The sequence below is a fragment of the Trichoplusia ni genome, chromosome 3 (assembly GCF_003590095.1).
Source record: "Trichoplusia ni isolate ovarian cell line Hi5 chromosome 3, tn1, whole genome shotgun sequence".
NCBI classification, from domain to species: Eukaryota; Metazoa; Arthropoda; class Insecta; order Lepidoptera; family Noctuidae; genus Trichoplusia; species Trichoplusia ni.
In genome coordinates, this window is record NC_039480.1 from 372,507 (window position 1) to 395,190 (window position 22,684).

At 38.4% G+C, this 22,684-nt stretch overlaps 2 protein-coding genes across 10 annotated transcripts in view; one reads left to right on the plus strand and one right to left on the minus strand.

Moving 5' to 3' along the window:
* LOC113508766 (protein HIRA homolog) overlaps nucleotides 1–22,684 on the minus strand; it is a 27,353-nt gene continuing 4,669 nt past the window's right edge. Inside the window, 20 exon segments of the mRNA XM_026891851.1 lie at nucleotides 1–1,996; nucleotides 5,342–5,433; nucleotides 5,825–5,949; nucleotides 6,318–6,446; nucleotides 6,814–6,910; nucleotides 7,663–7,809; nucleotides 8,365–8,484; nucleotides 10,401–10,503; nucleotides 10,948–11,016; nucleotides 11,019–11,157; nucleotides 11,498–11,662; nucleotides 12,164–12,312; nucleotides 12,671–12,841; nucleotides 13,149–13,243; nucleotides 13,610–13,778; nucleotides 14,347–14,507; nucleotides 14,786–14,894; nucleotides 15,711–15,868; nucleotides 16,119–16,283; nucleotides 16,479–16,652. Coding sequence (XP_026747652.1) covers nucleotides 1,859–1,996; nucleotides 5,342–5,433; nucleotides 5,825–5,949; nucleotides 6,318–6,446; nucleotides 6,814–6,910; nucleotides 7,663–7,809; nucleotides 8,365–8,484; nucleotides 10,401–10,503; nucleotides 10,948–11,016; nucleotides 11,019–11,157; nucleotides 11,498–11,662; nucleotides 12,164–12,312; nucleotides 12,671–12,841; nucleotides 13,149–13,243; nucleotides 13,610–13,778; nucleotides 14,347–14,507; nucleotides 14,786–14,894; nucleotides 15,711–15,868; nucleotides 16,119–16,283; nucleotides 16,479–16,652 — 2,675 coding nt within the window. The 3' untranslated portion in view covers nucleotides 1–1,858.
* Nucleotides 17,242–22,684, plus strand: part of LOC113508768 (solute carrier family 2, facilitated glucose transporter member 1-like) — a 22,250-nt gene continuing 16,807 nt past the window's right edge. For 2 of the 9 annotated variants that reach the window (XM_026891859.1, XM_026891862.1), the window contains exon 1: nucleotides 21,521–21,759. Coding sequence is in view for 3 of the 9 variants with exons in the window: in XM_026891862.1 (XP_026747663.1) it covers nucleotides 21,733–21,759 (27 nt within the window). In the remaining 6 variants the exon portion in view is untranslated. The other 7 variants (XM_026891855.1, XM_026891858.1, XM_026891860.1 and 4 more) reach the window with 7 other exon arrangements.

Below are 22,684 nucleotides of genomic sequence, written 5' to 3' on the forward strand. Positions count from 1 at the left end.
TACAGGAAATACATGTTTATTGCTAAAACTCTACAAAACAGTCTTGCTGTGCAGTTCTGTCGGCTAATATACATAACTATGTAATTGGCACCATACTATGACGATTATAGACACAAATGACAATCTAGTATTTTTTAAATAAAGATACATGTTGGGTTAAAAAACAACTTAAATCTTTTTTCCTATAAAAACATACCAAATAGGTTTACCGTTGCAGTACATCATTATGTAAAAGTAAAAATTCACACTGATAAGACAAACAAATAAAAATGGAACTTGTATCTATATCGTCAATTACACAAGAATCTATTTGTTGTTTTTACAATAACTTGATTAATTCATTATATAATATTACAAATTGGCAGTAGCAAGCCGTTATTTACAAAACTTATACTACTATTAAACATGAGAATATATATTCTTCACATATATTATCTGATTTACAACACATTCGAATTATTTCATAGAAATAAGTCGTCTTTAATTTCATAATTCCTAAATTGTTTTTACATAGCACATTATTTCATTTCTTGTATTGAATTAGAATATTATTATCTACAATAATATACATGAACCCATTCCAAAAGAAAATATTGAAAAATTACAAAGGTATTTAAATAAATTCAGCCGCTAATTACCGTCACATTTTTCAAAGCCTAAAAGATTTGATTACTTTCAAGGATGATGCATAGATGTCACAAACTATTATTCATTTTCAATATTGTAAGGAAGATATATGTATATCCATGAGGCCCAGAATAGAGAATCTTGGAAGAATTGGGGGGAGGCCTTTGCCCAGCAGTGGGACACAGGGGGCTAGATAAAAAAGGAAGATATAAGTCAATTAGTCTGTGATCACTAAATTTGGTTACGGTTATAATTGCTAAAATATTAATTATAATTAATCACTAAATTATGTAATACTTTAGACAGTGAACCAATTTGACTAGACCAAACAAGTTAATACGATGATCATTCACAACAATTATTTTTGATCCTTCAGTGTATGCAATTCAAATCAACAGTTTTTGTTTCAAAATAAAATAATGTAAAAGTAAAAAGAATTCGCAGTTTAATTACTTTATGCTGGGGTAAAATTAGGGACTTATGTTACTGCCTAAACTAAATAATTTTTATATTAATAAATAATGGTAGTAAACATAAAAACTAAACTTGACATACAAGACTGAGTGAGGCGGAATTGTTCACAAATCTAATACACAAAACACATTTATTGCTTTAAAGTAATAATATTCACAACGAGTGTTCGAGATCTACTGTAAACAATATTTTTTATCAATACTTGCTTGCATGCTAAAATTTTTATCACTTTTGACGACTTTATAGTAATATTTTTTATTCAAATCTAGTCTCAATATAAGCAAAGCTTGCATTATGAGTTCTAGACAAACGATAAACATACTTACATAAATAAATACATCTTATAAATGATCAGGCTCATCACGCAAACACATATCCTGAGTGGGAATCAAACCCATGACCTCTGGACCACTAGACCATCAGGCGAGTCAAATGTGAGTAAGCACGACCGATTTCTCATTCTGAAATACAACTCGACAACAAAAAAAAATTGTTTGCAGTTCATCCAAACACAATTACAAAATCACAACTCATGAATTAATACGAAGACAATTTTACAATCAACCACAAATAGAATAAGGTCATACAATTCATAACTTTTACATATACATTTTTTTTTACATATTCAACCTTATTTAAGCTATATACGAAACTAAAAACACGATTTTGGTCACCGTATTTACTAGGAAACATTAATCACTAGTTCCAGTTTCAATGTATGTTATATAAGCGCATATTTTCGCACTGTGTCTGTGTATCAGTGACCGTTGACGACGGCGCCACTGTTCTTGATGTCATTGAGCTGGTCGGAGTACTCCGCGTACAATCGCTGCCAGCGCAGCTGCCGAACTAGGAGGGAAAGCATCTCTTCTAATAAATCGTGTTTTCTGATACCCTGAAATATAATGAAAATTTGATGATAAACATGTACATGAACACTCAATGACGTGCAAAGCTTTGTTCCGATTTATGATAAAAATACAAACAACAAATACTCTTCTGACAATCGCATCCAAAATGGTTCAGCCAAAAGCGAAATAATCGCGGACAAACATTGTAACGTCGCGTCTATGGCCAACTTACTAATTGTCCATGGACGCGGCGACAGTGGTCCACCCTAGTGCCTAAACGTCAAGATGTGAGAGGCTACGTCACATTCCCTCTCGATCGCCATAACTGGCGGCTGCTGCCACGACTCCTAAGATGTAATTATACCCCAATCTTGGGTGAGTTTCTATGTTTATTGCTAAACTAAGTGTGTGCCGTGTACGGGATAACCTACTTCATATTAATTTTCACATATTTAATCCCATTCTGCTTGTTCTGTTTCGCTTGCCTTGGCCGACCACGCGGTCTTAGGTTATCCCATGCATGCGGGCTGCATTGCCTTGTTCTCAATAGTGTGCCTTCAGCTGTTACTAGACTCCTGCCACCCCTTTAAAGGCTAAAATGAGCTCTGGATAGTGTAAGCACTTTATTGCATCAGCCTTGAGCACGTGTCATTGCACCCATCTGCCTTGTAAACCGCTGCGATGTGTGAGCTTTCCCTTTCCCTGCCTCTGTGCTGCCCTGGGGACCACTAGGGGAGCATCCACATCGCATGCGGGCCAACATCTTCGGCACCGCTAACCCACGCACCTCTATGCACGCTTCCAGGGGTCGCCCTACGGGTTACCGCCGTCCCACTACCTTCTGCGGGTCCCGCTCTCTAGCCGGCAGCTAAGCATCTACTGGTGGCCGCGGCCGTTGTCACGACAGCGACCCCAGCTTCTGGGCAGCTTCAGCCAGCTACCGTGCCGCTCAGCCAGCCTCAGCCCGCTCACCGGGCCGCTCAGCCATCTTCAGCCAGCTTCCGTGCCGCTCAGCCAGCTTCCGTGCAGCTTCAGCCAGCTCACCGGGCACCCTACGTGGACCCCCCAGGGACGGTACCCCCTCACTCATATAAAAGCGAGGACTTAATTACCTGTGCCACAAACCCGCGACCTAGCCGGACCTAGTACCATTAAAGACCTTTTTGGAGATCTACCTCTGGTTTTCTTTCTCCCTAATTGGTTAACGGTCCGCACAGCCTACCTGTGCGGCCCTCACCGTTACAGTGGCGCCCAACGTGGGGCCTTTGTCCAAAGTATATATTTAATATGCAGTAATACAATGTATGGGGTAGGCCATCATCATATAAACTATTGGAGTAGACCAATAGGTGTAAATAAGAGGAGTAGCTATGTGTAGTAGTAGTGGGTGGGTATAGTAGAATTAGATTTTTTATTGTGTATGTTTAGCTATTATCAATGTAGTTTTAGTTCTGTCAATTCAAGTATTTAGTTGAGGTAGGTAGTTTAAAATATTTAGGGTGAAGTCAGTTTGAGTTATTTTTTATAGTTAAATAATTAAGTTAAGCATGTTTACATTTTTCTTAAGGTAAGTGTTGAAGTTATTCTTTACAGTTAATTAGTTTGAAACATGTAACCTTATTAAGTTTTAAGTTATTATTTAAAGTGAAATAGTTAAAAGTCTATTAATTAATTCATTTTTTTTCTAAGTTCTATACAAGTGCCAGATTCTCCACCTCTGATAAGTACTTCATAGGCAAGTTCAGCTTTTCTTAGGTGAATAAAATTGATTGGGTGAGTTCCCATTTTATACAACAAGAACCGATGAGTGGTAGTTAACAATTGGAACTGATTAGATTATAACCAATTACACAGTTGAGTGTTACAACACAGACTTACAGAATTAATGAAATATTTTGATAATTACAGTATCAGTTATAAGGATAACCAATAAGAACAATTATTGAGATTAATTAATTAATTATAGTATTGATTCTTAGTTAAACATTAATTATAATCTTTAATTAATTATTAATAAATTATAGTGTTAGATTATATTATGTTCATTAAATTAAATTATTATATTAGATTATAGTTGAATTTAAATAATACCGCTGCGATGCAGCCAAGCGACAACCTAAGTACCTGTGCCAGTAAAGATTGTAACGTCGCGTCTATGGCCAACTTACTAATTGTCCATGGACGCGGCGACAGTGGTCCACCCTAGTGCCTAAACGTCAAGATGTGAGAGGCTACGTCACATTCCCTCTCGATCGCCATAACTGGCGGCTGCTGCCACGACTCCTAAGATGTAATTATACCCCAATCTTGGGTGAGTTTCTATGTTTATTGCTAAACTAAGTGTGTGCCGTGTACGGGATAACCTACTTCATATTAATTTTCACATATTTAATCCCATTCTGCTTGTTCTGTTTCGCTTGCCTTGGCCGACCACGCGGTCTTAGGTTATCCCATGCATGCGGGCTGCATTGCCTTGTTCTCAATAGTGTGCCTTCAGCTGTTACTAGACTCCTGCCACCCCTTTAAAGGCTAAAATGAGCTCTGGATAGTGTAAGCACTTTATTGCATCAGCCTTGAGCACGTGTCATTGCACCCATCTGCCTTGTAAACCGCTGCGATGTGTGAGCTTTCCCTTTCCCTGCCTCTGTGCTGCCCTGGGGACCACTAGGGGAGCATCCACATCGCATGCGGGCCAACATCTTCGGCACCGCTAACCCACGCACCTCTATGCACGCTTCCAGGGGTCGCCCTACGGGTTACCGCCGTCCCACTACCTTCTGCGGGTCCCGCTCTCCAGCCGGCAGCTAAGCATCTACTGGTGGCCGCGGCCGTTGTCACGACAGCGACCCCAGCTTCTGGGCAGCTTCAGCCAGCTACCGTGCCGCTCAGCCAGCCTCAGCCCGCTCACCGGGCCGCTCAGCCATCTTCAGCCAGCTTCCGTGCCGCTCAGCCAGCTTCCGTGCAGCTTCAGCCAGCTCACCGGGCACCCTACGTGGACCCCCCAGGGACGGTACCCCCTCACTCATATAAAAGCGAGGACTTAATTACCTGTGCCACAAACCCGCGACCTAGCCGGACCTAGTACCATTAAAGACCTTTTTGGAGATCTACCTCTGGTTTTCTTTCTCCCTAATTGGTTAACGGTCCGCACAGCCTACCTGTGCGGCCCTCACCGTTACAACATACATACAAACAATCGAACTGAGACCATCCTTTCTTTGAAAGCGCTTAAAAGAAATCGTCATTTAAGATGTAAGCTATCAAATCTTTAAAGATCAAAGATGCAAATTTGATTCAAATCGGTAAGTATTTTGGGTGCCCATCACGGGCAAATAACGTGACGAAAATGTATACATATCAAGATTGAAAAGAGATATTACAGAACTTACCAGAATTGTTGACTGCCATATCTTGGGTGTTGAGGTGCAGTGACTGGGGCCGAGCATGTCGTCTAGTATCGACCGGAGTTGCTCCTCGTTACCTATAACAGAAATGGTGGGTACTTATTACATAGATATGAAGTTAAAAGTATAGTGTACAGTAGTAGATGGGATGGGAGGCTAGAATAATATTTATTTATATTAATATATTAATAAATTTACCAATCCAAATTCGACCCAATGCCTATATCGACCAGTCGCCTAGACTGGTCGAGTCGAAGTCGATGTGGTCGATGTCAATTCTCGCCTAGGACAAGCATCTGAGTGATCCACGATTGCTTGTTCTGAGTCTGGGTTTCCTGTATTTGACTGAAAAGTTTTCTTTGCTTTTCCATAGTCCCACCCTTAGGTATTTCTTTAGTGCGAAAATTGCAGTATTTTAACTTTTCGATAACAAATAAATAATTATCTAAGTAGATGGTAGTATGTTACCGTGGTTGACGAGATGTGAGAACAGCGTGGTGATCCAGTGTCGGTAGTCCTTAGCGAGCTTCAGATGCAGACACGAGGCGACCTGAGCCTCCAGCCAGCTGCGGGCCGCGCCTGAACTGTAGCTGCTGTGCGGACAAATACTGTTAGTCGGTGTTAAGATACGAGCGGTCGCTTTTGGAGTACGATTGAAGTTACATTCTAGATTTGTTTTTGGTTACATATTATTTCAAATATATCTTATTCATTAAAAATAAGCAAAAAATATCTTAACAATTTTGCAAGATCTTTGAATTTTCAGGTCACAGATACACTGAAAGTTCATAGGTATCGTAAAATACAGGCATTTTACAATGAACAGATTTAGTAAATGCAAGGTTTTTTTTTTCAATAAACGACGGTTTTTTTATGAATGAAAATAGTCCTTAATGCTCTGTTTAATGTAGGGAAATGAGTGAGTAGTAGGTATATGTTATGCGGTATAGGTGCGTGTGACCTGTTGTTCCCTGGCGCGGGCCTGGCGAGCGGCGCGTGTCGCGCGTGTCGCGCGTGTCGCGCGCGCGGCGGGTGCGCGGCGCCGCCGCTGCTGCGCCACAGCGGGTCGCTCGCGTCTGACCACACCACCCTACACACGACAACACTAACTTAAACAACCTAATACTATAAACATAAAGATGGCTCTCAAAAAAATATACGACAAATTGTATTAACCACTCATAACGTCCGTCCTTCCGTCATTCATATACCAATTATGTATCGATATATCGATTTGTAATTACTGCCTTCCATAAGATACGCTTAACGTAACGGCATTTTTCAAAAATTAGAATTTAGATTTTCCGTTTACGGAATTTATTTTTTATTTGAATTTAAATCTAAAATTTTTGTGTGTACAAAAGATCGTTTATATCATTTTTCAATGGCTTGATTGATTTATCAAATCTAATAGGTCGATACTAAGTTAAATAAACTGTATCATAATTTTTACTTACCAGACACATAGTTGTTTACTGTAGATATAGCTCTTGCCGTTACTGAGTGCGATCATCGGGTTGCCGTCGTCCATTAACGAGCAATTTGTTACCGTTACTGTAAATAGAAGAAACAACGTAAGATTACACCAAAAAATTGACAGTTAAGGAAAATACTAACTGAAATAGCAAAAATCTTGAATCCCACAGCTAAACTTGTACGCACATATACCCAAATGTTATTTAATATCATCAAGATAAATATCAAATAAATACCCAATTATAACAAATAGAAGTACTGATTACAATATATTTTCAATTACATCCTGAATATTAATTGTGATTAATTCCACGTGCGAAGTGGTAGTGGTATTTCAAGAGGTAATCTCCACCGTGGGTGAGCAGAATATTAAGTGTGAGTACCTCCATTCGAATGAAGTGGTACTGGTATTTGCCGTGGTACACATACCATAAGTGAGCAGAATGTTAAATGGGAGACTCCCAGCGAGCGGAATGGTGGTGGTACTTCGAGTGATACTCGGTGGCTGGTCGGTCTGCTGACCTTGGCCGTTTAGCTCACAGTTTAAGTTCATAGTCTCTTAGGTACCGCGACCTCAAATATTTGTTTGTTTGACACGGCACCTACACACTTATTTTGTTATATTTTTTTATAATAATATTGTAAACGGAAAGACAGCGTGCTGCTGGAGAGTTTCGTCGTTTTCACTTTCGTAGCAAAAGCACTTAGGAAGCGGTGAAGGGTGGGCAAAACTGGGTGCTGTCCAATGTAATCTGCTGTTCTGACGTTCAAAATGTGCTACTTAATAGCCTAATTTGAATAAATGAGTTTTGATTTTGATTTGGACTCACCGCCGGGAGTGAGCAGCGCCCTGAAGCAGAGCGGGCGGATGACGCAGGCGGCAGAGGCCAGCTCCCACATCGCCAGCTCGGCGGACGTCGTGACCACCGCCAGCGTGTCGCCTGACAGAGTCAGCTTGGCGGCTTGCGACATTAACGCTGCAAGGATACTGTGTTTGTAGACGATAAAGTTTCATGATATTTGTGGGTTTCTTGAAGTGTATTTTGTTGTCCCTTTTATAACTGACATCCTAGTTATTTGCTTTCGCAAGTTTACCGCGTTGACATGATTTCTTCGTATAAAAGTCAATGTAAGTATGTAATTAAATTCAGTTTGTTTACGAAACGTTTGGTTACCCGCGATTCTGACTTTTAAAGCATATATATGTATATACATTATCTATGAACTTATTGTATTGTATAAGTTTTTCTTTAAACTTAGTTTTTTTTATCATAGCAAATACATTTTCATGCTGCTAATTTAGGGGCATTAGATTAGTAATTAACAGTTTCTAAAGTGCTTTAAGGTTTTTAAGAACTGAAAAATTTTGATAGTAGATAGTAGGGACTATTAAAGGATAATCTAGAATCAAAATACTGATGTTTAAATCAAGTATCAAAGTAATTCAGTAAGTACTGCATAAAACCTGATGCACCAATTGCCTATTACGATATGATGAGTGAGTGTTGTGTGAGTGGTGTGGTGTTCCGTACCGATGGGCGGCAGCGCGCGCGTGGCGCCGGCGCGCGCGAGGCGCCACACGTGCAGCGTGCTGTCGGCGCACGCCGCGCACGCCCAGCGCGCGTCGCACGCCAGGCACGACACCGGGGAGCCTGCGGGGGGCGCACTTGTAATATACCATTGGCATTGGTCTAATCACTTTTATGTAATAACACACTGAAATATGTAATTAGCTAGGAATTATTTACTAAGAATCAGTGGCGAAGGCTCCATACAACTCGATTCCTACCGGCTTCCCTTTCGAAATATAGCAAATACTAGTGTCTATTATTTTTCATTATCATTTAAAAAAATTAATAACAATAAAATATATAATATATAATAATATATAAATATAATAATATATAAACATAATAACAATTGCTTTTAAAAATAACTATAAGAAATATCCGCCTACTATTTTACACCGCGCAATAAATCCCGCTCACGCACAATTGGTCGTCGTTAGTAAGGACTAAGGTAACTCGTAAGGCGAAACAGGAATCCAGTACGTAGTTTCTATTGCAGCGATCGTGACCTTGACGTCACAAACCGAGCAAATCTTAGGAGCTAGGGAAGCCGCAATTTTTCGAGTTATAGGGACGGAGAGATACGCCAGAACGAGATAGAATGATACCGAACTTCTGTCGCCGTCCGCTGTCCGCCGTTCGCCAGAACGAGATAGAATGATAGTTTCATTTCACTTTTGGTTCGCGGTCATTTATCTGTCAAACTTTATATTTTTTTCACCAAACCATTTGCATTTCATTCGATATATTAGTATCATAATTTAGAATTGTTCATGTATTATTGTTGAAATTTATTTATTTGTGTAAAGTAGTGTAAACTAGAGTGAATTGGTGATAGTTTTGTGTCGTGTTAGTGCAGTGTAATGCAGTTTAGTGGTATTGTTTGGAAGTCGTCTATTTCACGCTTAGGTATTTAGGTAAGTTGTTTTAGTTTGTAGTTTTAATAGAAGCAGTTGTTATTTAAGTAGTAATTTGTTATAATAGAGTAATTTCGATAGCATGGCGGCATTAGTGAACGTAGAATGCTGTCTGACAGATTATTTGTTGACTGAGGAAACTTCCTTTTCAAAGTTGAGTTTTGAAAATAAAAAACATGTAATTCATTTAGACCGTGCTCGCCCTGACATGATTATTTTATTATAAACGAGGCGATGGGTTTTTCAAACATTTTAATAGGTCTTTTTACAACAAGTATCCTTAGCTCACGGGGATGTAAATTAAATAAAATGTTTTGTTTTCCTTGCTTGTTATTCTCAGATTCTAATAGCTTATGGAGCCACACGGGATTTAATGATTCAGACCGAAAAACATATCCGTAGTTGTTTATCATTGTATGATTTCGGAAATCATAGGATAGAATCATTTTTTGCTAATACGCATGTAGTTCATAATAGGAATGCTAAAGAAAATTCATCGTACAAGATATAAGATACAACCCATAATAACTGGAATTCACGCATCACAAGCAAGGCAAGGTTTTTTGTTGGTCCGGCTTCCCTTCTAAGAAAATTCACCCTTCGCCACTGCTAAGAATACCCAGTTCCGGCGCCTTCGATGTTATGTCTTCTTCGAAGTATACTCAGTGCCGTTTTGTAGAAAATAAACTATAAATAAATTCCTACACATCATCTTTTGCTTTATATCCAATCTGCTACAAATGTCTCGTGCTACGAAAAACCCATCATTTTTTGTCAACAAATAATCTATATCACCCGATTTACATACTTATGTCAAAGTAATAAAAATACATAATAGTAATGTTATAATAATATAAATGCGGACAACATCACATACATTGTTCTGAACCCAAAGTAAGTTGCTAAAGCACTTGTGTTATGGAATTCAAATACAACGAAGGTATCAAAACACCCAGACTCGAGACAATGTAGAAATATGAATTTTTATATTGACTCGACCAGGAATCGAATCCGGGACCTCAGGGTCCGACACATTGAAACCGGTGCGTACACCACTCGACCACGCAGGTCAATAGTTCTTACCTAAATAAGTCTCCCAAACAGGATCAGTAGAGGCAGAGTTGTTTGGTAACAGTTGTAGGCGCGCGAGCGTCCCGTACTGTGTGTTGAATGCTTTGTTTACCACCTGCAATATAAGAGGAGATTTAATATTGATCTATCATTATTATGATGTGACGAGACGATCAAACATGTTGGTTTTCAGTTGTTTTCATATTTCATCTTTTGAATTTCGTTTGATTTAAGAGAATTAACATTAAAATATTTAAGGTTTTTTTGATGAAATGAAATGGTATTTATTGCTTGTGCAGGGTCTTCACGACTTCATCAGTTGTTACATTCTCTAAAAGCTGTTATTATCCCCGCAAATTGCTAATGCGCCTGGCCGCCATTTTAGTGCCGTTTATTGACAATCTAATTCTATTGCTCGCTTTTTTCAATACTGCTTTTTTACGTCACTATGACGTAATTTGTCCTTTAATGTGACAAAGTTCCTGCAATTTAGCAATTTGCGAGGATTATACACTAAATGTTAATTAATTTGTAATTACATAAAAGACGTATGTCAGACCTGTAGCCGCAGCAGTCCGGCGGCCCTGACGACGGGCCCGGCGGTGCCGAGCGCGGGCGCGGGCAGCGTGTGCGGCGGGGCGGGGCCGGCGGGGCGGGGCCGGGGGCGGGGCCGGGCGCGCGCCCGCCCCCCAGCTCGGCGGCGCGCGGCCCGGGCAGCGCGCCCGCGCCGTGCTTGCGCAGCCGCGAGTCCAGCCCGCTGCGGACTGAACTGCCCACACAGAAATAACATTATACACACACTACTAAAGACTAATTTTGACTGCACGGATAGCTGAGTGGTTGAAGTCATCATGCCAAATCCACTGTGCGCGACATGCCGCGGGTTCAATGTTCCTACGAGGGGATCGTAGGATCGATCCATGAATGCTTGTTCTAAGTATCTTTATGCAAGTGAATTGTATTATGTTTGTCAAACCCCCAAGACACAAGTATTGAATTCCTTATTGCAGAAGACGTTTTCTTTTAATAACACAAAAAAAATTAAACGTAGCCTAATAGACTGGCTTAATCTCAAATGTTTATATTCCACACATATATGCCATACATACTTGTCACTGGTTCTGGAGTTGTTTTGTTGCGTAGACGTGGCATGGTTACTGACATTGGGATGTATGACGATGTCATCTCTCACTTCCACCTTGATGCGCGACTTGCTCTGAGACGATGTGCTGAAGCAGTTCTCTGTGCCACCCGGCTGTGAGCCAAGGGACTCACTGGAAAAAAGATATTAATATCTAATGGATGTCAAATTTAGATACTACCGATTCGAATTTTTATATCATCATAAACGGTTTGACAAATCCAGCATAAGCCTTATTTCAGACCCAACCAGATTTTTCATCACGAGGTGACGAGGCTGCAATTCGACCTGACAACAGAGGGCGCCACAAGTATTGAGGGTGTTGAGGCGAGATGCCGCTCTACATAGTATATTGCTATTTTTTTTTGCCGGGATTATGACTTCAACACACGCCGAGGGCAAATCTCGGACTCCCACCGACTAAAAATACCTCGGGCATCTCCAACTATCGGACTCAGAGCCACGTGATCGCTCGCGCGTGTTCAGCGCGACTCTGACCGGCTTTTGTCCGCTTGGATTTCTTCTCGAAACTTTGGTTGTCTTTTAACAAAAACCATTCCCCGCCACCTTTCTAGATTCTACAAGGCAATGTATAATAACATTTTTAACGTGTAACAGTCCATCTTGTACTAACTTGGCGTCTGCGTGTGTGAGCGGTATGAAGACGGGCGTGATGCGTCGCTTGCCGTCCGACGTGCGGGTCTCGATCTGCCGGTCCATGGGCCGCAGCGGAGTGGACGACGTACCGCACGACGCCGGCGATGGACTTAATAAGATCTTGGACTGAAAATAAACTTGAATTTCAGACTAGACGGAATGCAAGTTAGGAAGTCATCAGTGTGTCATTATGAACGATTCCAAACTGTATATTTTTATGTTTTATTTAATACAGAAAACTTATAACATTCATTTTCTTATCTGGTTCTTGTTATTCATTATTTATAAGCCAATTATGGATTGAATTATGGAGTGCAATAAACGATTTAGTATTGAGTACATTTAACGGCGTAATCAAAGCTTGTAGTCATACTATTTCTATCACTATACATTGTCGAGAAATTACAAAAAACAACTTAAAAACGACAAAACGTTTTATTTCAATATTTGAAGAGTCTTTCTTTTCAACTTATGTCTCGCTCACCTGTGACTTCTCACTCTTGGGCGTGGTCTCCTCTTTGGCGGCTTCCTTCTTGGCCTCCTGCTTCTCCCTAGCCAGCAGTATCTCAGGACACTCCACCAACAAGTTGGCGGACAAATCCCCGCCAGACTCATTGGCCAAACATTTGCCGTAGATTTTTTCGTAAAAAGAATTCTAAAAGCGGAAAAAGATGGGAGCATTTAGTTGATAAGTCAAATATAATCAACTTAAAGTAAAAAAAAATCATAAATCCTTACGCGGTTATATAGGTACGGAAAATGGAATTCAGAACGAAAAGTAAGTATCATAAAAAAACTATAGCCATAATCTAATTTAGGAGTCAACTCTTCTTCATAAGTCATGGAGATTGCTTAAAATTTATGAAAAACTGTCATAATAAGATTTAAAATTATAGCAAATATGTATATGTATATTTAATCATAACATTATAATCTCTTTGCTGACTGTTACAAGAGCTTACCTTTTCATCCAATGTAAGTGGTGTTCCGATCTCCTTATTGGTAAACTGTATACAAGCCACAGTGCCATCTGAGCTACAAGCCAAGAGGTTCAAACCTGAAGGAACAAAACATGCCATTAACACAATAAAACGCTATATATCCGAATATTACTTCAAAAGATAAATTGTAAAGATTTTGTATCAAAAAATATATTTCAATTTTAAACCTATACTACATTGGCTGGGGCAGATTAGTTATAAAAGGTGTCGCCAGCTGGCCCGCTCGCTACAAATCAAGAACGATCCTCATAAATTAATCCCGGTTTTAAATATCTGTATAGCAAGTTTCGACTAAAACCGTTCAGTGATTTTCGCGTGACAGAGTAACAAACATCCAAACATCCATAGACCCATACATACAAACTTTCACGTGCACACTCTTAATATTATTAGGTGAGTATGATGATGGGAGCTGTACATACCGTCGGAGCTCCAGGACAGGTCGAGCAGGCTGTCGCTGAACAGGTCGTGCACGACCACGAGCGGCCGCTTCAGCGACGTCAGCCAGATGCTGAGCGCGCGGTCGCGGGACCCCACCGCCGCGCAGCAGTACTTCCTGCCCTCCTTCACGAATATGTTGTTGTTGAAGCGCTGGAATACACATACATCTTTGGGAATAGAACGGTAATAACATTTCGTTTCTAGACAATAGGATATTTGATCTTATAATATAAATATGTTTAGTCTGCCAGACAGGTTTTCAAAAATATTAAATACATATTTTGCATTTTATCACAGTAAAACAGTAAGGAAGATTAAAATTAGTTAAGATTAGTGTGGTAGGTAGGGGGGGACCACCACCACATATGTATACACCATCACTTGCTACTAAAAAGCACACTGGTAAGTGAAGCCACACAAGATCTTAAACCACTACATCTTCTCAGGAAACTTTTTTGTTGAATACTATTATTTTATTACAAAGTCCTTTAAACATAGTGTTATAAGAATTTTTAATATGTCAATGTAAAGTTTCCTACATATTCTTGGCTTATTGGAATGATGGATTTTAGTTTGAGAACTATCGCTATAATCAATTTTGATTCTGGGTGTGTCATGTCAACAGGTTTGTCAAAATTAGGCTTTCAATTTTTCTTTTTGTTCAAAAGGGTTTTTTTTAAATTCTTATATAGTCATCATTCCACATATTGGTACTCACAGCGCAGGTGACAGCCTTCCTGTGTCCCACGAAGTCCTTGTCGCAGCGCCATCCGTCCCGCTCCACGACCTGCGCGGTGGGGCCGCCGCCGTTCATAGCGTGGGCCGACAGCACGTACTGCCCGTCAGGGGACCACGACAGGCGCAACACGTGAGTCGTGCCTGGACAGGGAGGATGATATGATGAGACAGAAGTATAAAGTTTAATTATCTTCAGTATAATATAATAGAAACAAATAAAGCAAATATATGTAAAAGACCGACGATTGGAGATGCCATAAAGGATAATAATACGAAAAAGGAAAAAATATGTTTTCGATGATTCATCTACAGGCCATGAATTAAATGAAGTGTGAAACTTTATAAATAGTAAAATTTTGATTCTGCAATACTATAGTGTTTTATTAAAGTATATAATTATATAATAAGCAGTACAATACCTCCACACTCCTCAAATGGTTCAGTGATAATAACTTCCTGTGCCCAGTCTGCGGTTTTCCATACCCTCAGAGACTTGTCATCAGATTGAGATGCTAGATATTTTCCCACCTGGAATAAAAAACCAGTACCCATTATAAAACACTATTTTTTTATAATTTTAAATGTTAATAAAAATAAAATAAATAAATGCGGACAACATCACATACATTGTTCTGAACCCAAAGTAAGTTGCTGAAGCACTTGTGTTATGGAATTCAGATACAACGAAGGTACCACAAACACCCAGACCCGAGACAATGTAGAAATGTGAATTTTTACATTGACCCGACCGGGGATCGAACCCGGGACCTCAGAGCTAGCGACACCTTGAAACCGGTGCGTACGCCACTCGACCACGGAGGTCGTCAATAATTTCTGGGAGCTTTAAAATTATTTCTGTCAGTAAGTAATACACATGTTTACGTAAAATAAACTCACAGGAAGTGTCATCTGGAATTTGAATATTCATTTTTAAATAATGATGTTGAGTGGTCTACAAACAAAGCCGACTTTTTTTTCTGTTTGTGGTTGCGGTTTTGCCCAATGAACTCAACAATAGCTAGTTGTACGCGCAGAACCGCGGTTTTCCTCTTACGTATTGTGGTCAGCAATTAAAATTTTGTGTTTGTTTCATTTCAATAGGTTGATAAATACATAAGTTATTTGCCTGGAGCGCCCAAAATTATTTGGAAATTTACATTGTTCATCAATTTGTTTCAAAATATATTTAGAAAACACACTGGACTAAGTCCATGTGAACGAAGTAGCTGGCATACCTAGGATTTTTTTTATTTTTGTTGCTTAAGGTATTTTTTTCTCGCATTTTTTATTTGTAAATATTCCAATACTCATTAAACAGCTTTTCAAGCTAAAAAGTCTACTCACAGGGTCCCAAGCAACACCTTTCACAAGTCCCGTGTGTCCGTTTAAGACGCACACCATTTCTGGAAACTTCTCTGCATTCCAGATAATTATTGTGTTGTCCACACTGCAGCTTGCTAGCCACTTATCTAGCGGTGACCATGCTAGGTCCAACACATCACCTGTTGACAAAGTAGTTTTAGACTCAATGATTTTGCTGTATTATTTTGAGTTCGAAATATTATTCACTTTCATCTCATTGTTGGTCACACCTTGTTCAATTTCAAAACAAAAACAGTCAACTGGTTCAGATATTAGATATTTCATTCATAACTAAAACTAGAATAATTTTGTTTTTAATTCAGAGTAGACTAAAATAAACTGCATTAGGAGCATTATAATGAAAAAATAGTTCATTACAAACATACTCACCTGCATGACCTCTCAATGTAGCCAAACATCTCCAAGTCTCAGCCTTGTGCTTGCCGGGAGTACCAATGGCTGCCACGCTGAGGCCCCACACCATCACCAGTCTGTCATCACCACCAGAAGCCAAATACTTGCCACCATTGCTCCATCGGACACAGTTTACACATGCTAAAAGGTAATAGTGGTAGGTAGAAGTCATTATTGTCAGCTATTCAGACGCAAAGAGATATTATAGTAGTATAGTGTAATGATACAGACAGACAAAAGAACACAGCAAATTAAAAGTAAATATTATCAGTTATCACATTGTTTTTCATGGGTAAAATGTAGTAAAGGATTGATACATGGCGTCAAGTAACTAACCTAAGTGGTTATCCATTTGACAAAGCATTTTGGGAATGTTTGGGTCCACCTCTACTGCCTCAAACAAAACGGGGTTTAAGTTCCAGACCACGACTCGGCCGGAGTCTCCACCTTGGCCTCCGGTAGCAAATCTCTTCCCCGTAGGATGTATATCAACGGAAAATATAGGTTTATCTGGAAAAATGCACACATTTACCAGCAGTTCCTCACGAACGCTTAGGTACTCTAGCATAACACAAACATCACGTATAATTACCATCGTGATTGACCCAACTGGGTTTTAACAGCTTCATTTATAATATCTTGAAAATTTAACCGAAACCAACAGTTATTTATCAAAAAATGCAACTTTTTCAATTTATTTATTTTATTTGTGTAAAAATGACACTGACAACATCAACACCGCCCGGCAATCTGATGCCCGCGTTCAGAAGTTCGTACAAATAATTTTGTCAAAACTATACTCGATGATCAAATAATATGCATGTTGGTAGCATTTAGCGTAGCGTAAACACGAGGTCGTAGTAGCTATTAAATCAAAATGAATTTCCGATATATTTGATAGCTAACATAATGATCCAAGACATCATCTCAGCCAGAAAATATTTTTTTTTCTAAGAGTCTTCTTAAGAGCCTTCGGTCATCAAATATTTAAACTACAGAAAAGTAATAAAGTTTCAACTTTTCAAGATCAGGTCGGTGTACCGATGTCCAGCGTTTTTAAAGCGGAATTACGAAAGCGCAGAAAAGTTTAAAAACGATTTGACAATGTCAGTTCACTTGGCAACCAACCAGGGTCTTCCGCAACAAATCATTCCAGTTATTACCTATATTCAACATTAAAATGATTCGATCTCTTTTACACAAGCTACATCGCTATTATGTTAAAAAGAGTAAAATACTGCTTAAATAACAAATGAGTGAAGTGAACAGCTGAGGCATAATCGAAACGCGACTTTTGTGCACGTTTTGAAGTTAATGCTCGACTGGTTCTGAAATTGGTGGAAAATATTAATAATTCGGCATGAGAGGTGCCGATACTTTGATCCCTGCTAGATTTTTAACTTTAACTAGTCACTTATCAGCAGTTATTACTTTGCTATGGGAGAGCCACGAGAGCACACGACACTGTTTGCCGAGCCACTTTCACGACGATCATTTCCAATTATATCACAACCGGTAAGCTAATTTCACCCAGTAATGTTTGCTACGTTCTAAATTAACATTTTTAAGTCAATCTTTGATATGTAATTATTATTATTTGTTATTAATCCTAACTTTGAAGACAAATCGTTTACGCGCGATATCTCAAATTAGGGCAATGAGCCAATTTATTTTTTTAAGTTCTATAAGTACTACGAGTGCATTGTTAAGATAATATTTTCAGTCTTCTCATAACGAATCGATTTTACGAGTTTAATTCGTTTTGCTTTCGGTCTTCCATCTGGCCGTAAGTGCCTTACAGTAAAACAATAGTTACTTTTCGCTTGTCGTCAGCTTGGCGTATCGTATTCCTTCATTTCCTTCGGGTTTTATAATGTATCTGTTGCTAATATAATTTCCATTAATGTATCTTGTAAATCTGTAACATATTTTGTAACTAGTTGCTTGCTTTAATAAACTGAAATAAATAAATTTAAGTTTATTAATTAAAGCATGTACATTTTTTTAACATTATTAGACAATTAATTAATGGTTATATATTTTTTAAAGTATTTTATTGTTTGTATTAGCACTTAGTAAAAAGACAATTACTTCAATTGTTTGTCTCATCCACTGCAGTTACTGTCACCGTAAACATGGCAAGTTTATGGTTTCCTGGTAGATACAATTACTTAAAGGCAATAACAATAGTGCTTTTAATTTAATTGTTGTCAGTTGTTTTTTAGTATAAACAACTAGATAGCTTAGCAACCTTTTTGTTTAAGTATAAGACAAAGGGTTGCTTAGTGAGTCACTACTTTCATGTTAGGCACTAAGTACCAATGCCTCTGCCAGGAAGTAGTACCTATACATATAATAATAAAAAAAAACTGTATACTACCAATTTATAATTTTTTTTTGGGTATCTTTATGATATCTCTTATTAAAAAGTTGCCATTTTAATGAAGAAACAAAAAACAGCATTAAAAAAATATCTTGAACATTGCACATCAGCCCACACTTGCTTACATTAATTGCATAATTGAATCACTTTCCCACAATGCAAAAACATTTTATTATATGTAACGCAATACCAGGTGGGAAGCTCAGTATAGTGAGTATGTGTTGACCAGTTCAAGCTGGTTTAATGGAGTATGTGTGTTTACACTACCTCTGTGTTTGGGATTAGTGAGCCATTGTAGCATATATGTGTGCTGAGCTATACTTGATTGTCCTTGTGAAGGTGCAGGGTTGATAGTAATTGATAAATTGAAAGGAGAAAATTTTGTGGTACATTTAGGATGTAGCAAAGACCATAGGAATGAGCTTAAGAACACTCCTATATTGATAGAGGACAGTAGTTCTCTCCTTATTAATATTTTTTTTTAGGTGGAAATCTGTACACAGCAGGAGATGGCTTTTTTTTTAAATAAAAAATACCTACAGTGCATCCCAGTAATATCATTCGTATTTCTGGGGCTCACAGAAAGCGTCGTCGCATAAATGAGTCCTCTAGTATTGGCTGATCACTTCGTCGACATACTTTTTCGGGACAGCCTGTATATTCTTAAACATATTTAACCAGTTTATTTATGTACGTAATTGCATTTGTAAGATATACAGCCGGTATTGTTCCTGGTTTATGTATTTAATGCTTTATGTACCAGTAGTTACGCGACCTTTATCAGTATTTGTTTACGCTACTTACATGTAAGTGTAATTAGCCGTCGTAAAACTAATCTCTTAATTGATATCGGAAGAAATGCCTTATCAGTCGTAAATGTACTTATAGAAATGTGGGTGATTTCTGTATGTCTGTATTAATTATTGTAGCTTTTGATTGAAAATTTCGTTATTTAGGATTTTTCGTTGGGAGATATTGCGTTAGGGTACGGTTTTTGGGCAAATATTCCATAATTCTTATTGAACTGTCAATCTTTTCCATTTTCAGCTGTTTTGCCTTTCTTTTTTTAATGAATACTCGTGATTAGAGATTTTGATACTTGATCTTTTGCAGATAATTAGTGTCATCCCTACATCAGCCGACCTATCCAAACATCCAGTTATAACTGGTAAAAATTGCCATCGGCCATCCAAAGTTTACTAAATACGAGGTGTTGTGACGGTGCGCCGGACACTACGGCTGTAGTGCGCCGGCGCAGCTCCGCAGCGGTCAGGCGACTCCACCAGTACCGTGCACGTGAGCCGCGAAGTGTCATAACGTTTAATTCTAAATTTCCAAGCTATATCGAGCTGTTAAGTTTCATTCTGGTTTTTATATCAGCCAGATTTAAATTTTTAAGTGTCACCCAGTTAAATATATGGGGTCAACGGCCTCTAGCGAAGTAAGTTGATTTTTTTGTGCTTTTTGTTCTCGATTGTGTTGTATTGTGGTGACGCCAGATTGTACATTTGTTATGTTACGTGGAGAGGGCGGTGCCTGTGTTGCAGTTTCTTAGGAAAGGGTAATTGTGATTCAATATTTGATTTAGTTTCGGCGTCGTATGGCGGTTCGAGTGTCATATTGGTGTAGGACATGCATAATCCTTGGACCCTGTATTTGCAATGTTGGTAGGTTTGGTTAGGTTGCTATAAAGGACTTAAGACCAAAATCAAAATCATAAGTTTCAAGTAGACCGTTTTTCAGGCACTTTCAAAATGTAACAATATTGCACCTTTTGAATGTAAGGCAATTACTTTTTAATTATGGTGTCCTTTAGTCTTAGGCATTTGGCTAGGCTACGGAGCATCCAGTATATCGGCAATTATTTGCGGTAATACTGCCAGTACAAAACTAATAGGACAAATATAGTTAATTTGTTCCGATCCGAATAAACTCCAATTCTCATGAACCTCATTTGTCAGTATCTCAATAAGGTCCTCGCCAAACAAGCATATTTTTCAAATTTTCTATGCAGACATGCAATAATGGTCATTTTCTGGGGCGCGGCCAGAAAAAAATAGGGAAAAATTGAATTAGCCACAAAGAAAAATATCAAATATTAGCCCAGGCCTATGACTTTCTATAATCCTGATTCATTTTTTTACCAATCTTCTTTGTTACTTTCATATAATACTTGCAAAAATGCGTGTACAACTTGTCATGGTGATCGGTTGAATAGTTTTCGTGTGAAATCGCAACAAACTATCTTACATCCACGTACATGTAGGGATGACATGTTTGTTAAAAGATGAAAATTAACGAGAATAGTCAGAATTAACATGAAACTCTATTTCTGTTTAAATGGATCTCGCTGTCAAAGGCCAAGCTCATTATAAATACGCGCTGATTACAAAATATACTACTAGATTGTAGAGTGTTTCAATCGGGTTTTTCGGAAAAAGGAAGTACCGAAAAAATAACTACGTGAAAAATGGTTCCTTGTTGAATCTAGTGAAACTGGACACCGACTAAAAAATAGCTGAAAAAAGGATGCAGGCATAAGGAGTTCAAAAATCGAAAATCTAGTTTTGTTTTTAATTTTCACCACTAGATACCATTGTCTTCTTGCTGGCGGCTTATAAAGGAGTTTACAGTTAAAGCAAACGCTTACTCTGCGGAACTGGTTTAAACAATTAAAAATCCGCTCCTCATTGTAATGCATGTGCAATACAATAATACTGGCAATCCGGTTACAACCAGCCGATTATCATTACATTATTTAAAAAAACAAATCGTAGTACAATTGATAATCTCGACAGCTCTGACTATAAAAACTTCGAAGCAATGTTTATTTAATAATTATGCTGTGCACAAAATAATATTTTTCTGTTTAAATACAGACGTGTGACTTTCAAAGGACGAACTTTAAGTGATGCAAGAGGACATAGGTTACTTATTTGACAATATTTGCGTAAGCATAGACGTTTCAGCAAAAAGTAAGTTCTTTTAGCATAGACGTTGTTTTAGAACAATTTTGGTTCAGACAATACAGATGCTGGTTATTTCATAACTGGTCTGCAAGTTACGGTATTACGTTAGTGTGAACAGTTAGTTTAGCTGAGTTCAAGGCCAAACCCTGCGACGTACGCGCCGCTCAGACACGCGTATATTTACCTCATTCGAGTTTTGTCTCTCATAAACATTAGTGGTGTTACAACAATATAGAAAATGGCTCGAGAACACGGGGAGGCAAAGGTTGGCACTAAAAAGTTTTCATTTAAGTGTTTGTTTATTTTCTTTAAGTTATTTTTAGTGCTGTCTTTCCTACATTTTTACGTCTGTGAAGTGTTGTCCCACATGTTTTGTGCAGTGTGCTATTGCTATTTATACATTATCTGTTTAGATCAACAGGTATTTTTTAACTCAATTGAGGTTTTAGTGGGTAAATGGATTAAAGGCCTCCGCTCAAAGAGCTTACGGCTTATATTAAAATTGAGTTACACGAAATGGAGGTTATGGAGTGTCAATGTCCGGTCGCCGGTTCTGCGGGCGTGATAAGCCCAATTTTGTATGAGTAATGTTTGAATAATTTACGAGGTTCAGAGATATCGTTTGTGAATGTAACATTTTTCTTTATAATTATACACACTGGAGAGTCTGAACAAACGAATATGAACACGTGCCACAAGTGGTTTTTGGATAAACTATACTTAAAACATGTTTACTTTTGAATTTTAGTTAACCATTTATTTGATTATAATACAAAGCGTAACGGATTAGATTGCAAGTTCTCGGACACCCCGATTACGGTTATAAATTATTATTTTAAATCGTGCTCGTTATTAAATTTTGTTAAATAAAAACCTGTTTATGTAGAAGTATTTTTTTTGATTTTTTTTATATTGCTGTAAACTTTTGGGCGTACTTACACAGTACAGCACGTATCGCGCTGTCAATTGGCGGTTAGCTGTTTTTGAATTACTGCATTAGTTCAATGTTATAAAATGTGAACCTAGGCAGTAACTATATAGTAAAATATGCCTTGCTTAGATCAAACTGGCCCATGTTGATTTAGAAATATCTCTACCAGACGCAATATTAATAAGTCACAAGCACAAAGACACCCAAACTGTGGACAAGCATTCTTAGATGCACACAAATACGCTTGTCCTACGCGCGA